Genomic DNA, 16,833 nt, shown 5'->3' with positions numbered 1-16,833 from the left:
ATGCCAGTAGCTCACAAAGTAGAATCTTTGCTCACAAGACTTCATAGCTTAGAGGTAGAATTGCTCCTATGTTATTTTTAATAATTCAGTGGGCATGGTGCCACTGGTAGGACCTGTGTGCTGTGACCTATGACCAATTCAAATACAATCTTTAACATAAAACTTACTAATGTTTTCTCTGACTGGGTTGTAGGAATGAAGACTCTCGACACGTGTATTGAGGAAGTGAGGAAAGCTTGCTCTCTGCAAGTCCTGGTGTTATTTATACATCTCAGGCAGTTAATGAAACAGGAAGCATGCATGAGGTTATGTCTTCATAGCCCCCAAGATTTGATACAGCCAGCAATTTATCAAGAATACATGTGTCAGCAAAAGGAAGTGAGAATATGAGTGCAAGATGTCTGCGCCCTTTTAGCCTTTCAGACACAACATGGGTGGCTCAGGCTGATATGCCAATTTCTGTCTTCAAGCTTTGTGGGGTCTGGGGGCTCAAGCGCGTGAGCCCCACATTCCACTCTTTTCTTTTTTATATGGCTGCTTGCAAAGGGTAGCAAAATAACAATTTGATCTTGACATTCTCAGGATGGAATGAAATAACATTACAATGAGTTAATAAAAAGGTGTACTAATAATGGGGTAATAGATAAGCCACAGGTGGGAAACAAACAATGATGGATTTATGCATTCACACTGGCACATCTTAGTATTTAATTTTTGTCCGTCCAGAAAAGATGCATGTATAGGGGGAGAAGGGTTATTCAGAGGTGTACTTTTGGCTAGGAAGGCCAGCCTTCCACTACAGAACTGTTTAAGTCTCCATCATGGGGCTGGGTATGCAGGCTAGTGTGGGAGGACCCACCAGGTCTCTCTGGAAACTAAGCTACCCTCTTTATACAATAGCACCCTGGTATCAGTTCTCCCCCTTCCTGCACTGTACCATTCCTGGAGAGTGTAGGCCAAATTGCATGATGTGCTCTCATTTAGGTTTCAAACAACCAAGGTTGAAACACAGTTGATACAAGAGGGGGATGGGAATGTCAATTACCAAAAAGTAAACACTTCATGCATGAGGGAAAACTATGTGTCTTGATATTGAAATTTTTTTATCAATAAACATTACTAGCTATGTTGCAAAAATATAAGATGAATATCTTAATTCCAGGCACATAAGTAATACTGAGGGACATATGTAATTGACATGTTATAAACCGAATCAATTCATGTGCCTTTATGGCAAGCAACATATTATAGCCTAGGTGATCAAGATACACACATTCAGACAGGGGAGAGCATGGCCAGAAATGGGCAGTCCATACTGGCCATATTAACATAGGTGAGAGCAGTGCCAGAAATGGGCAGTCCATACTGGCTTATTACAATATAAAAACCATTTCACTGTTCATTTCTTGTTCCCCTCCTCCCTTAGTCTAACAAAAGGTCTTCTTTCTTGAGTTCATGGAGAGTTTGTGTGCTTTATGCATGACAATCTTTTCACAGGGAAATGTGTTTCTATTGCAGCCAAAAGGAATTCTTTTTATTTGGAAGTACGACTTGGAAGTGGCCGTGGGACTGCTTACTGGGATCTCACTGGGGCCTCTAGCCTTTTGCTAGGCAGAAGAATTTCCCTGGAAAAAAGTGGTCTCCATAACTCAGTTTGGATGGGGTTTTGGGGGAGGCCTTCCTTTCAACATTAATGAGGCATGCCCAGGCAATTACAGGACCCCTGGGTAGATATGGAAGAGCCTGGAAAACATACTTGAAGAAACAAAATAACAATAATATTTTTTCCCTTTTCTTTTCTTTTAAAGCTTTTCTTGGCTGTCCACAAATTGCCATAACTAAATTACCACACTTGTTTTGGACTGGAGACTTTCTTCTCCTCTCAAGAAGTTTTAGTTTGACAATGTCTCTGCCCTTCCAATGTTAAAGGGCAAATTTTATACACCATACATTATGCAGAATACAAACTCACAACATAAACCTATGCATCACTTCTCATGATTGAGGCTAGTGTACATCCATATAAAAAGCATGCACCTAGAGATTCCTGAGAGGCTTTTTACTTTGTTGCAACAGATATGAATTTTTAAAAAAAGAAAACATGAAATTGTGCACAAGATTGGAGCTCCAAAAAAAGATTACCAGAGCTGAAATTACCCCTGGATTATAAAAATGGTCACAAAAAAGGAAGAAAATTTTTTTGCTATAGCTTTGGAACATATGAAGTTGATATGTACAGTTCATAGATGGAAATAACTATAAATGACATTGAGAGCAAATGAAGATATACATTTGAGGAATGCAGAACATTATTAAAGTCTAGATTTCTAATGAAGACCAAGAGTTTTCAGGAATTCTGCCTAGTGAATCACCAACAGATCTAGAAAAGGTATTTTTGAGAAACATGACACTGAGATTGGGTCACTGATAAGACAAGGTATTAGTTTTTCAAGACTTAAAAGAGATGATGCATAGTGAGAGGATAGTTTTATCCAAGGAAGGGTACAGATGTTCTTCTATAACACATGCTATAACTTCAAATGAAAAGAGGTCTTGTAGGAACCAAAATTTGTGAGGTAGAATTTTAAAACACTGTTCTTTTCAGAAAATAAAGATTTAGTACCAACAACAAAAAGAATTTTCAAATTTAAATGAATAAAAATTGTGAAGCAATTCAAAATAAGATGAAAAATTGTGATAAATGTAGAGACTAGTCATGGATTTCATTGTGAGTTGCAAAAATAGCAGCCACCAAATTCTCTGGAGAAGGCTCTTGCCCAGCCTCTTCCAGCATTTGAGGCTGAGATTGAACTTGAGAATCAGATTTGGGAGACCCTGATGCCATGCCATCTTTAGCTGAGCAAATGCAATGTGCCAGAACCCACAAAAGACCCACAAGAGAAAACACAGCAGCATGTCTGCACCCCCCAGGTAAGGGGAGCTGAACCATGCCAAGTTAATAAGACCAAATTCAATTTGAAGCCACATTTAGATAAAAACCTCCATTTTCACTCCTTTTAATTGTTTTTAAAGAGTGGTTTTCAATGTCTGATTAGCATGTTCCACAATAGCTTGACCTGTGGAATTACATGAAATGCCATGCTGGAATTAAATGTTCTATTGTGTACAAAAATCAACAAATTCAGAAAAACAGGTAAAGCAAAATGGAATTCAGCAAAAGAAATACAAAAATATAGATAAAGGCCTTGTCTAGCATGCAAGTGGAGGGATGGGGAATAAAACCCAGTTCTCCCAGATAAGAGACCGCACACTTAACCACAAACTTAACTGTCACACCAAAATAGTGCATAATTGTATCATCCCAAAACCACCACCCCTCCCCCTGGTCCATGGAAAAATTGTCTTCCACAAAACTCGTCCCTGGTGCCATAAAGGCTGGGGACTGCTGCTCTATACAATATGTGTACTGCCTCTGTAATTCAGTTTTAAAAATCTGGGTTCATTGGTAGCTCAGTGTTCCAGAGATTAAGTGTCCTGGCACAATTCAAATTGCTGATTCTTAGGCTTTAAGACCCTAAATGGCCCAGGGCCAGGGTACTTGAAGGCTCTCCTCTCCCCCATTCCATACTGTTCAGCCCACCAACCAAGGCGTTTTTGGTAGGAAGAAGCTGAGCAGGAACTCATTTTATATTAGGCCACATCCCTTGACACCAAGCCAGTGGGAACTGCGTTCCTGTGTGTTCCTGCTCAAAAATAAAGCCCTGCCACCAACTAAAATCTTTCTTATAGGTAAAGTCCTGCTTTCTGTGCCCCTGCCTTTGGAGTTTTAATTTTTAAATGTTTAAAATGTCTTTTCTTTGTAAAAACAACAACAAAGAATAGGGATTTTTTAAAAAAGAAAAATACATAAGGCAAGACAAAAATAGAACAGTGGTGGCAGATCTGTACAAAAGTTCCTATATAAATGGGTTTCAAATATCTAAAAAAATGGTTGATATGCAATTGTCATCTATATGCTATACATTCAAATATTGGCAGAGTTCTAAGGTCCTCAATCCACTGAGTTACCAGAAGTGGGCTTCTTCTTTCCAATGCTGTAATACAAGGCTTAGCTGTAAGTAAGGGCACATAGGGTCCATTTTTGTTGACCATCAGTCAGCCTTCAGGAGACAGGTAGATAGTTTAAAAATAAATCATTCTAATACAATATCGATATGAGTAGTAACTTCTTCCCAGAAAAACTGAATGTCTGCACATGCCCAAAGCATGTTTAAGGGACATGTCCTATGAGTTACAATGGCAACGGTTAGACACTTTACTCAATCCTTTGCTAAAATGTTGCTGTGGTATCCTGTATATTCTAAACATAATTTTTTGCTGAATAAGTTTCCATTTAAGGTTCATGAAGAGAGCAGCTATAAATTTTAAGGCCATATCCAATTGCTTTCGCAAAATATTCCATTCATTTTTTGAGACTCTGCATATCATATTTATTGACATAAAATACTTATAAATAAATATTGCTTTGTTTTCTGCCTTTTCAATTAGAGTTCTCAGGAGCAAAGGGGACTTTGAGACACTGTTGCAGGGCCTTATTTAAATACCTGTAAATGTTGCAACTATAAATATTACCAGTCTGTAGATTGTAGCAAATCATATCCAGACTTTTGGAGTTTAGGTGGGGAGGGGACCAGAATTAGGGCTTTTCCAGCGGTGGCACCTTGCCTGTGGAATGGCCTTCCTCTTGAAGCTTGCCTGGCACTTATGCTACTCTCTTTTTGGCATCAGGCCAAAACCTTAATTTTAACCCAAACTTCTAATTAAGGGTTTGATTTATAATGCCATTTTGTGGCCTGCTTTTTAGTCTGAAAACTCTTTAAAAATCATTTAAAGCTGCTTACTGTCACAGTTATGTGTTCTGGATCAGTTATGACTAATAACTTTTATGGCATGTGATGTTTTAGTTGTTTTATTTTGTAAGCTGCCTCAGGCAACAGATTCCCTAGGAAAGTGTCATAAATGCACTAAACAAACTTAAGTGTATTTATAACTTGCAATTTATGACTGATCTCAATTTTCTTCTGGGAAATACTGTCTTCTTAAGACCATCAAGGAATATTTTCTCTTACTTTTCCCTAGCTTGCTCCACACAAAGACATCCTTTGGACACTTCTTTTTTTCCAGGCTTCTTGGCTCTCTCTTCTTTGTTACTGCATGGACTTTATCTGCCCTCCTTTTCACACCATTCAGACTTCCAGCAAAGCTTTTAATGTACACAATCAATCAATTACCAGAAAAGGAAGGACCAATCACACCAAAATTCTCCCTGTTCTCCATCCAAGAAGAACTACATGTTGTGAATCCCATTTTTACCTTCAAGTGGCAGCCATTTGAGTGGTCCCTAGGGCCAGTTTTGTGCCCCCTCAGTTCTAATCGGGTGGGGGGGGGGGAGAGGAGCAAAACTGATTAGGCTAAAGTGGCTGCAAGCCTTTTAAGCAAACTAGCTAAAAACCTTCTCAGTTATTAGGGTCGCTGAAGGCTTGCAGTGGTCCTTTTTGCTTCCCCACTCAAATGGCTGCTCTGGAGCGGCACTTCTGGGTTTTTAGCCACTTTTGGTTTTACCTGGGAAAACCTCATTTGGGGGTGGGATTTCCCCTCACTGGCCAGCTGGCTGCCAGCAGGGAAGCCCTCCCCAAATCGGGGAATCCCCTGCTCAGATTTGGGGGGGAGGTGGGTGGAATCCTTAATATATTTCCCAGACCCATATTTTTGTTCCTCAATACTTTGTGTTTCCCTCAAGATACCAATAATAATTTCTTCACAACTACAGTATAACAAAACAATACTTTTTTTTAAAGTGAGAGAAGCATACTGAGTAAGGTTAGGTATTACAAACCTCCACATAAATTTATTTATTTACAAAAGTTATAATCCTGCCTTTTTACTGTTCCAATGGCCTCCAAGGTGGCTAACAATTTAAAACATACATGATAAAATTACATTATAAACCCATTAAAATCAACTCTCCTCCGAAACATACCTTATTAAAACAACTTTTAAAAGACTGAAAACAGAGTTAAAAATATACACAAAACAAAAATACTGGTTAGGAAGGAGTGATCGCGAGAAAATGCCAAATAAAACAAAAAAATCTTTACCCACTGGCAGAAGATGGCAACACAAAGGCACAGATTAATCTTTCTTGTGTTGGAGTTCCAGAGCTTTCCTGCATGACCTCTCCTGGGTTGCCACCCACCTAATCTCAGAGGGCAGGGACACCCAAGGCAGGGCCTGTAAAGAGGACCATAATGGCAGGGTGAGTTTGTAAGGGATTAGGTGGTCTTTCAGGTATGTTGGGCCCAAACCATATAGGCATTTAAAGATCAAGATCTTGAGTTGTGCCCAGAAACAAATTGGAAACCAGTGTAGATGGGCTAAGACTGGAGTGAAAAGGTCCCTATGATCCAATTCAGAATGGCACTTAATTATGTTTTGTTTTTCTGGCTTGCGTCCAGTGTGTATTATTACTATGCGTGGTATTTACTTGGCACTTTTAATGTGGAAAGTGCCTTATGATCTTTGTTGTTTTGGCCTTTGAAGCAGATAATTATCTGTACTGCACATATGGGAAATTGTAGTTAAGAGTTACCAAGTATAAAACTGGCATGATGATGCAGATGGATCCACTGTCCAGAAATTCACTGGATGCCCATAGGCAAGTCACTTTTGCCCTAACCTGTCACAGGATTTTACAAGGATTCCAATTTATCAATAAATAAAATCAGACAGAAATGATAGAAGACCCAAGTCTACACTATATTTGGCAGATTTACAGAGCATGAGGGGAGAATAGTAACAGACAGACACCAATATGGAGCTTGGATTGTACTTTTCCTGCTAACGGGGTGCAGTAATTTCACTGTAAAGATTATATTTTGAAGCCTTTTAGCTGACAAAGAAAATTCTGATTCTGCCTCTAATGCAGTGAGAGCTCTGTTCTGCAACCCCATCAATAATGGATTCAACACAACACCTATTCTGTTGTTACAATAGCCCCTCAATCAAATATTTATCACTTTTCCAAAGGTTTCTACATTTAAACAATATTTTGGCAGTGTTATTGAATACAAATGGAACAGAGCTTAAATGTCACACACCAGAGAGCGCCAAGGTAATTAACTAGTAATAGTATTTGCAATAAATACAAAATAAAATATACTTATATGCAAGGTCTGCAAGAACCAGATGAAGACAGAAAAGCAACAGAGAAGCATTAACACTTTCCTTCATGTTAGGAAAAATTCTCAGCTCCTCCTCTCCCAAACTGTAGAAAAAACTATAAAATGTCTGAGCTCAGCATAATCTGGTCTATTGGCTGTTTTTGAAATGCTGTGGCTTAGAACAACAATTTTAAGTATTTTTAAGCCCAGCAGAAACTCATTTGCATATTAGGCCACACCCCCTGATGCCAAGCCAACTGTAACTGTGTTCCTGCTCAAAGAAAGCTCTGTATTGGTGCATTTCTCAAAGTAACACATAGCTAAGAATTGCCTGGAATTCCACAGCTGTGGATTGTAGCAGACCTGCCTGTCACAATGAACAGAAGTACTTCTCTTAGCAGGGAAGAATTTCATCCCACCAATAAGAATGGGCCTGGAGGAGGGGAAAGAAGCTGAATGGGAATTCTGCCATACATCCCCTCCTAGTCAGTGGAAGCAGAAGATGAAACCCACTTCTCCCCTTGCTAATCCAAGGGAAAGGGACTAATCAGAAAGCCTGGGAAATTTACATCAGGTGATGGGAGCAGGGTTAGATAGAAAACAAAGAAGAGACTGGTTTTTTTCTCATATATAGTTCCAACATCCCTTCTACACTTTTCCAGAAGTGGCTAAGAGCATTTGTTTCTTTCATGGAAGTTAATGCATAGGCTTCCTCAGATTGTAAAATACAAATGCACACCCATATGGCTCAAAAAAAACCCCACTTAAAAGTAAATTTTGAACCTGGTTATCATTATATCTTGTGCTTTCTTCCTCTGTCAATTCTTAAGACATTTAGAAAGATCTGCCATTCTATTGTAAGCACTCAGCAGGAGATTTAAAGCTTTTTTAGAGACTTGTCTGCCTGCCTAAATCTGTGCATTCTCTAAAATGCCAGTCTTTGCATGATACTCTCTTTCAAAGCAAGGTTCTGATAGATTACTTCCAATGTATGATTTCATGAAACAAAAAGCAAGGCACGTGAGCACCACAGTGCTTTGTACAGCATCTCATCCACATTCTGTAAAGAAGAGACCCAGTGAAATCGAACACTTAAAAGGAACATGAAATATGTATTTCATTGAGCAATGAACTAATACTTGCTATATTTCTCTTTCTAATTAGTTTCCATTGGAAACCCATAACCAGGAGAGAAATTAACTTTGGCTTCCTTCATGCAGAATCAGGATTTTATGGCCAAGTCCCAGAGAAATGAAAAAACATTCAGCAAAGTTCACTCAACGTTATGGAGGTGAAATCTCATTAATCTGTTTATGAGCAACTAACTTGTATATGACACCATGTGCACTTTTCAGTGTAGCATCTGCTTTGTAAGTAGTACTAGTAGTGATACCATCAATAATGCAGCACTGTTATTAAGGGACACACAGCAGCTCTGCCCTAGAATTCAATCTTATAGTTACATTAATGTCAGTGAAATTCTCCCATCGACTGTTTGTATATTACACAACAGAACAACTGTGTTCTGAATGCTGCAGGAGTTGCAAAGCAAAACCAAGCATTTTTGTATGGGAGCCGAAGTGCTCCAAATCATTAAAAAAAATACTGGAACCAGGAAAAAGGGTTATAGTTCTCCCTGCTTCACATAATCACCGCAAATACAACGAATGGCAGAGGCAGATGGGAAACGTGATCAAATCAAACACAAACCAAAGCCCTAGATTAAGATCTGCAGCTGATTGCTCAAACAACAGGGCACAGGAAGCAACAAAACTATTCTCCCCTTCTGAAGCAACAATCTAGTAGTCTGAAATGTCCCGTTCACTAGCCTTTGTTTCTATTATTTGAAAAATTAAATGGTCCACTTCATATATATTAATAGCTGCTTCATGGGTTACTGTAGCCGGCTTACAAATAACTGCTTGTGAAAGATCTACTTAACACAAACAGTGTAACAGGGCAGGAGGGACTCAGATCACAGCTCGTTTGCCATAATTCATGCAATGCTGATTTCACCGAAGTATCCTCTTCTGAGTGCACAGCTCTTGAGAGTAGATCGTTCTCCTGAATAGCTACTTAAGAGTGAGCCACTTTCAGTACAGTATGAACTGGCTCTCTGGCTAACAGCCCCAAAGAGTTTAGTTCAACTGACAGCAGATCTCCAACTCAGCTACATAGATATTTTCCAGTCTTGTTACTTGAGATGTCTTAATTGGAGAAGCTGGAGACCAAGCACAAGGGCTCATGCATGCAAAATTTGCACTCTACTTCAAAGCTGTCCAGGTTTGGAATCTCAGTGTTTTGGAAACTGTATGTTCTTTTTGGATCTTAGATACCATTTAAGATCAATAGATGCAGACTGTTTAATCAAATCTAAAAAGTCACACTTACCTTTCTTGAATTTATGTATTGGGAGCTTCTTAAGCTGATCTTTTTGAAGTCTATTCCTTCTTGCTCTGTGTCGGTCCTGGACAAATTTTGTAATCTTAAAAGTCCAAAACAGAATACGGAAACATAAGATTAATGGTATATGCCAATTTTCGCTGTTTTCTGAGAATTGCTGTGCTAAAGATTAAAGCATGATATGTATAGATCTCTGCATGATATGAAGAACTCTGCTAATTTGGAGCTTGCCATCCTTGTTAAATCTGGATATTTTTACCAGGAGAGCTGGCACACAAAATCCCTTTGGCTCATAACTAAATAGATCATTTGGCAATCTGCTTTTGTGTCTGAGCTCTATGCACTGGAGATCAAAGTTTGACTTTTTTCTTACTCTGAGGTAAACATGCATATGATTAGGCTGAACAAAGGAGGGGGGTGGTGATATGTTTTATCTGTCTGGCTGCAAACCTGATTTGTTTAGCCAGAGATTTTAGGAGAGAAACTGTAAAGAGATGGGTGCACACTTACCCAAGAGTAAACCACATTGAACATCATGGGACTAACTTTGAGGTTTAATGTGTGCAAGATCAGAATGAACAAAGGGGTAGTCGAGAAAACACAGTTGCACTTACCTGTCACTGATGTTAAGTGGGCCTCTATGCAGGCACACATGGGACTCTGTGTGCACAGGCCAGCCACACAGAAGATTGTCTGCCTTTCCCCCTCTAACTGGTGGTCCCAATTCATAGCTCAGTCTCTTAGCCACTGTACTAACTCACTGCCTTTCTGCACTTTAAGCAGCCCCATAAATTGGGATAGCTTATACTTTTATCTAAGAGCTGATTTATACATGAAAACAAAAATCTCTGTGATAACTTTATCATCTAGATGAAACTTTGTGCATACAGAGTCACGTAAGATAATTTTTCCCTGCCCCACTGAAGTTCCCTATTTCTTCAGTAGAGGAAGAAGCTTTATGCATGCAGTCCTCTACTTAAGGAAATAACTTCTTCATTACAATAAATATGAACACCCAGCAAAACTAAATATAGGTTTAAATAAACTGGTGAATACATAAGGCTCTGGATAAGAACATAAGAGAAGCCATGTTGGATCAGGCCAATGGCCCATCCAGTCCAAAACTCTGTGTCACAAAGTGGCCAAATTTTTTTTTATATATATATATACACACTGTGGCTAATAGCCACTGATGGACCTCTGCTCCATATTTTTATCTAACCCCCTCTTGAATCTGTCTATGCTTGTAGCCGCCACCACCTCCTGTGGCAGTGAATTCCACATGTTATCCCTTTGGATAAAGAAGTACTTCCTTTTATCCGTTTTAACCTGACTGCTCAGCAATTTCATCAAATGCCCACGAGTTCTTGTATTGTGAGAAAGGGAGAAAAGTACTTCTTTCTCTACTTTCTCCATCCCATGCATTATCTTTTAAACTCTATCATGTCACCCCGCAGTCGACGTTTCTCCAAGCTAAAGAGCCCCAAGCGTTTTAACCTTTTTTCATAGGGAAAGTGTTCCAACCCTTTAATCATTCTAGTTGCCCTTTTCTGGACTTTTTCCAGTGCTATAATATCCTTTTTGAGGTGCGGTGACCAGAACTGCACACAATATTCCAAATGAGACCGCACCATCGATTTATGCAGGGGCATTATGATACTGGCTGATTTGTTTTCAATTCCCTTCCTAATAATTCCCAGCATGGCGTTGGCCTTTTTTATTGCAATTGCACACTGTCTTGTCATTTTCAGTGAGTTATCTACCACAACCCCAAGATCTCTCTCTTGGTCAGTCTCTGCCAGTTCACACCCCATCAACTTGTATTTGTAGCTGGGATTCTTGGCCCCAATGTGCATTACTTTGCACTTGGCCACATTGAACCTCATCTGCCACGTTGATGCCCACTCACCCAGCCTCAACAGAGCCCTTTGGAGTGCCCCACAATCCTCTCTGGTTCTCACCACCCTGAACAATTTAGTGTCATCTGCAAACTTGGCCACTTCACTGCTCACTCCCAACTCCAAATCATTTATGAACAAGTTAAAGAGCATGGGACCCAGTACTGAGCCCTGCGGCACCCCACTGTGAAGACTGCCTATTTATACTCACTCTCTGCTTCCTATTAATTAGCTGGTTTTTGATCCACAAGAGGACCTGTCCTTTTACTCCATGACTCTCAAGCTTACTAAGGAGCCTCTGATGAGGAACTTTATCAAAAGCTTTCTGGAAGATAAACATCTATTGGATCTCCTTTGTCCACATGTTTGTTCACCCCCTCAAAGAACTGTAACAGGTTAGTGAGGCAAGATCTTCCCTTACAGAACCCATGCTGAGTCTTCCTCAGTAACCCATGTTCATCATTGTGCCTACTCATTCTGTCTTTGATAATGGTTTCTACCAACTTTCCCGGTATTGAAGTCAGACTGACTGGCCTGTAATTTTCCGGATCTCCTCTGGAAGCCTTTTTAAAGATGGGGGTAACATTTGCTACCTTCCAGTCCTCAGGAATGGAGGCAGATTTCAATGAAAGATTACATATTTTTCTCAGAAGATCCACAAGTTCAACTTTGAGTTCTTTCAGAACTTGGATGTATGCCATCCGGATCTGGTGACTTATTTGTTTTTAATTCGTCTGTCAGTTGTAGGACCTCCTCTCTTGTCACCTCAATCTGACTCAGGTCTTTCAACACCCCTTCCAATATAAGTGGTTCTGGAGCAGGCAAATACTTCTCATCTTCCACAGTGAAGACGGAGGCAAAAAATGCATTCAGCTTCTCAGCCTTTTCCCTATCCTCCTTCAGTAATCCTTTTACCCCTTGGTCATCCAAGGGCCTCACTGGATTGGTGGGACAGCATCATAAGAATTTTGATTTGACGATTTCTGAGAGGGTGATTTACAAATCTTAAAGTTCAGTTTTCACAGTGCCACACAAATATACTTGTTTCATTTTTTTTTAAAAAGCACAAACTTGGGACTAGCATGATAGAGATTGATACCTACCATAAAAATAACAATTAGTATGAGACAGATCCCCACAATAATTAGGAATGGGATTAGATAGTACTCCAAAGGGAGGTTGAACTCTGGGATTAATACAATGTGGCCTCTATAAAGGAAAAAAAAGGAAGATGAATTAATTTTCAAGTGGTTTAAACTCTGTCAAATATATTTTCCTTACAAAGGAAACTTCGGAGGTACCATCAAGAATGAAGTCAACACCTTTAGACACCCAGGAGATACAGGGTTTGATTCTAGTGACTCTGTATCATTAATTAATTACATAATCATTTTCTGACAAAGGAAGCCTACAGAAACACATTAATTAGACTCTTCGCTTAGTAGTACAGAGTTTGGGATCTAATCCAGTGTTATACTTTTAAAATACTCAACCTATTCTTTAAATTAGTTTACTCAATTATTAATACTATATTCACCATGAAAATAACAGATCAACCTCACTGCAGACAAACAACAGGAAAATGTTTTTTGGTGCTAGGCAAGCATCACTTTTGTTGTGCCCATTTTTGATTGCCATGAAAAGCAGATTTTTATATTGGCAAAACAAATCATTCTATTGTTAATGTCCTATATGTTTAAATACTTCAATAAAACTAAGTAAAGATATTCCCCAAACAACAAAAATAAATTTTCACATACCCTTTCTCATATGTGAATTCTTCCTTAAGGGAATTAGCAGATGATTCACCAATAAAGACAGATGGAATGTCAATCTTCTTTAAAACTTCGACTATTTAAGAAGAAAGGAAAGAAAGGACTAACCAGAAGATATAGATGTTTGTATACCACTAATAGTGGCTGCTGAATATAAGCAAAAAGCTGTTCAGACTCCTAACACAGAGGAAGCACAAAGGTATGTACAGTCTAATGTGGGAGTTCCCAAAGTGGTGCCCATGGCTGCCATGGTGCCTGCCAACACCTTTCTTAGTGCCCACCAGATGTTTTTAGAGAGTGGGTGGGGTCAGGTGAGGCTCTTGACCTTCAAGCCTTCTGATTTGCCAATGAAGATCTGATTGGCTATGCAAATTAAAACAACATTGTTTCCGCCGCTACAACCAGTGTTTGCTTTATTCTCTCACTGCTCTTTCCCAATGTATTTTTAATTACCCATCTTCTTCTCTGCATTTGGGCTTCTGTGTTTGAGGCAGCCATTTTGTGGTTGTGCTCACCACCTTGTGTCAGAATTCCAAGTGCGCCCTCAGGCTCAGAATGGCTGGGGACCCCTGGTTTAATAGCTTCATTTATCTGTATGATATGCAAGTTTAATAAACTGTTCATTTAAAAACCCTCTTTTCTACTAATAAAGCAGCTTCTAGAGGCCTCTATGTGCCAAAGGAGAGTCAGAATAGTTCAGAGCACAAAAAAAAACGTTATTTGCTATAGTTTGTTTCATTAGAAATAATGTCCTTTGTACCAGTACATGCTGAGCACTTTAAGGAAATCTAAGTGCCATGCTAAGCTCTCTCTCTTGCTCACAAAACAGCTCTATGCTTCCTCCTTCTGGGGCTCTCTAGTTCATAACAGCACTGTTCCTGTCCACCTTTGACAAGGGGTAGATGTACCTCTTTCAAACAACAGATGTATATTCACACATTGGAGGCCTATAATATTCTGTTTCATCTGTGATGAGTGAGTGGTGGGATAGTGTGAGCACTTGTTATTCTCCTTCTTCCTGAACCAGCATCAAGTCAAAGGCAGTCTGAACATAGTTTCCGAAATTACTGTTCTGTATTGTCAAACTCCCTTTCCAGTGATGATGTTAAGCATGGAAAACATTTCAATGCTTGCCAATCGTGCTGTTACCAGGGTTGTGTTGATGTTAGCCTGCATACTTTGCACAGAGTCAGGCACAGGAAGGAGAGTGTAAGAAGCATTCAAGCATAACTGCTTCCGTGTGGATAAGCTGCTGCAGGAAAAGGGATTTTCAGCAGTCTGCATGCAGGAACAGTAGTTTTGGAAACTGTTTCAAAGCAGATGTGAAGAAAATGCAAGAAGGAAAGTAACAGGTGGCACAACAGCCTCCTGCACTTCCCTGCCATATGCAAAAATAGAACTTTCCCATATCCTTTTAAAGCTCCAGTTTGCATATGCCAGTCCATGGATTTTCATTGTGCCTGGGCAGGCATTTTGGATTTAAAAATAGATTTTTAAAATATCAGTAGTGAAACAAGATGTGAAAAGTGGCCCTAAAAGGACAGTACATACATCACGTTGTAACAAAACATTATATACAGTTATGTCTCAATTGCCTTTTATTGATTTCAATTTTTTTTAGATCAGACCTATACTTCTGGAACAGTGGCTCTCCAGATGTTTTTTGCCTATAACTCCCATCAGCCCCAGCCAGCATGGCCAATGGCTGGGGCTGATGGGAGTTGTAGGCAAAAAACATCTGGAGAGCCACTGTTCCCCACCCCTGTTCTAGCAGCTTCACAAGCTGTTAATTTTACTGTTAAACTAGTAAAAGGAGACTTGGAAGCAATGGCATGACAAAACTTTTCTTTGAGATGGAGAATAATAATAATGTACTGGCCCAAATAAACAAGTATTAATCTATGTGCTATGTACCTAATTTAAACATTCACACATGATTGCTAGTTATTCATCATAAATTATCTCTAATAGTTTAATGGCAATCTATTCACAGACATCACAGAAGGTTAAGCAATGGTTTTGGCATATGGGTTTCATAGTCAGAATCCTTCATGTCAGGAAAAAAAAATCTAGTGGGTATTGTGGCAAATAGTTATGGTACTTTTGGCCCTGATTCTGGTAGTCCTCAGTGCTATGTGCACCAGTAGTCATCCATCAAGAAATTGCATGATGTAGTTCTTGTGCAGCTAGCAGGTATAAAAACTGCTGAATCAGTATATTTGAAATCTAGGTGACAGGGAAAAAGTAGCTGAAAGCACCCTCGGAGAGCAAGTTCGGTGTAGTGGTTAAGTGTGTGGACTCTTATCTGGGAGAACCGGGTTTGATTCCCTACTCCTCCACTTGCACCTGTTTGGAATGGCCTTGGGTCAGCAATAGCTCTGGCAGAGGTTGTCCTTGAAAGGGAAGCTGCTGTGAGAGTCCTCTCCGTCCCACCCACCTCACAGGGTGTCTGTTGTGGCGGAGGAAGATAAAGGAGATTGTGAGCCACTCTAAGACTCTTAAGATTCAGAGTGGAGGGTGGGATATAAATCCAATATCATCATCTTCTTCCTTATACTTTAACACACTATAATGCAATCCTCAAAATAACATCCAATGTTTTTCCTGGTGCTGCTTGCTTCTTGAGTTTTGGGAATAAAGTCCGAAGGGTCTTCAAGGGAATGGAAAAGAACCAGGGACCTTCAGACTACAACTTAATAGCTGGCGAGCAAAGGTACTGAGCCCTTCATAGGCAGGGACATCACAGCTATCTTATATCCATGGAAACCTTCCTGTGACTGTTCAGGAGGCACATGGAACCTGAAACCACAGCATTTCTTCCTCCATGCAAAGACCAATCCCATCTCCCCTCTACCTTCTTGGTACAGAAAGTGCTTCAGAAGCCTCTGTTTTGATTAATTTTGTGAAATAATAATGATTTTTTAAAAAACAAGTGAGCAGTCTGGAAATTTGTTCTCCCTGTTTGGAACTATGACCCTTTCATGGATAATAAAATGATCAATGATATTGTAAAATGATTAAAATTGCTTTACTGCCCATCTTTTACCTTCTGTATTTTAGCAAAATCAAATTAAGCAAAAAGAAGGTAGGCTGAGATTTCACATAGTGCTAACAATGTGTAACAGAGGTCCCTAAAACTTTTTGAACCTGTGGGCACCTTTGGAATTCTGACACAGGGTAGTGGGCATGGTTTCTTAGTTAAGTACCGTAAATGGTCTTTAATGGAAAATACAGCATTCATTCAAACTGCACAGGGGCAACAGCTTCAACAATCATTTTTGAAGCTTTCCTTCCCAGTATCCAAATGTCTCTTTTTTAAAAAAGCAGTACTGATGACCCAGATCAGCGTTTTTTTTTTTATTTGGTATGCAAATAGCATATTAAGAAAGAAAAAGAATAGAGTTCCACAATAACTGTGATAGAAGTTTTCTTACGTTTAAATATATTTTCTAATACATTTTAAATTATTTATTCAGTATCAAACACCCAAAGGAAAAGGGACATGTTACAGTTGAGATGTCCACAGATATGAAAAGGGAAGAAAAATATAAGATAATTTTAGTTTCTTATAGATAA

At 39.3% G+C, this 16,833-nt stretch overlaps 1 protein-coding gene across 2 annotated transcripts in view; it reads right to left on the bottom strand.

Annotated features, from left to right (window-relative positions):
- The window catches only part of RNF13 (ring finger protein 13), a 66,258-nt gene that overhangs the window by 8,758 nt on the left and 40,667 nt on the right, over nt 1-16,833 (bottom strand). For both annotated transcript variants that reach the window (XM_060242334.1, XM_060242333.1), the window contains 3 exons: nt 13,243-13,333; nt 12,586-12,691; nt 9,573-9,666 (listed from right to left, as the gene is read on the bottom strand). In XM_060242334.1, the coding sequence (XP_060098317.1) occupies nt 9,573-9,666; nt 12,586-12,691; nt 13,243-13,333 (291 nt within the window). The remainder of the gene's footprint in view (nt 1-9,572; nt 9,667-12,585; nt 12,692-13,242; nt 13,334-16,833) is intronic.

Source organism: Heteronotia binoei, chromosome 6 (genome assembly GCF_032191835.1).
Source record: "Heteronotia binoei isolate CCM8104 ecotype False Entrance Well chromosome 6, APGP_CSIRO_Hbin_v1, whole genome shotgun sequence".
Taxonomy (NCBI): Eukaryota; Metazoa; Chordata; class Lepidosauria; order Squamata; family Gekkonidae; genus Heteronotia; species Heteronotia binoei.
This window is presented reverse-complemented; position numbering and strand designations above follow the sequence as displayed.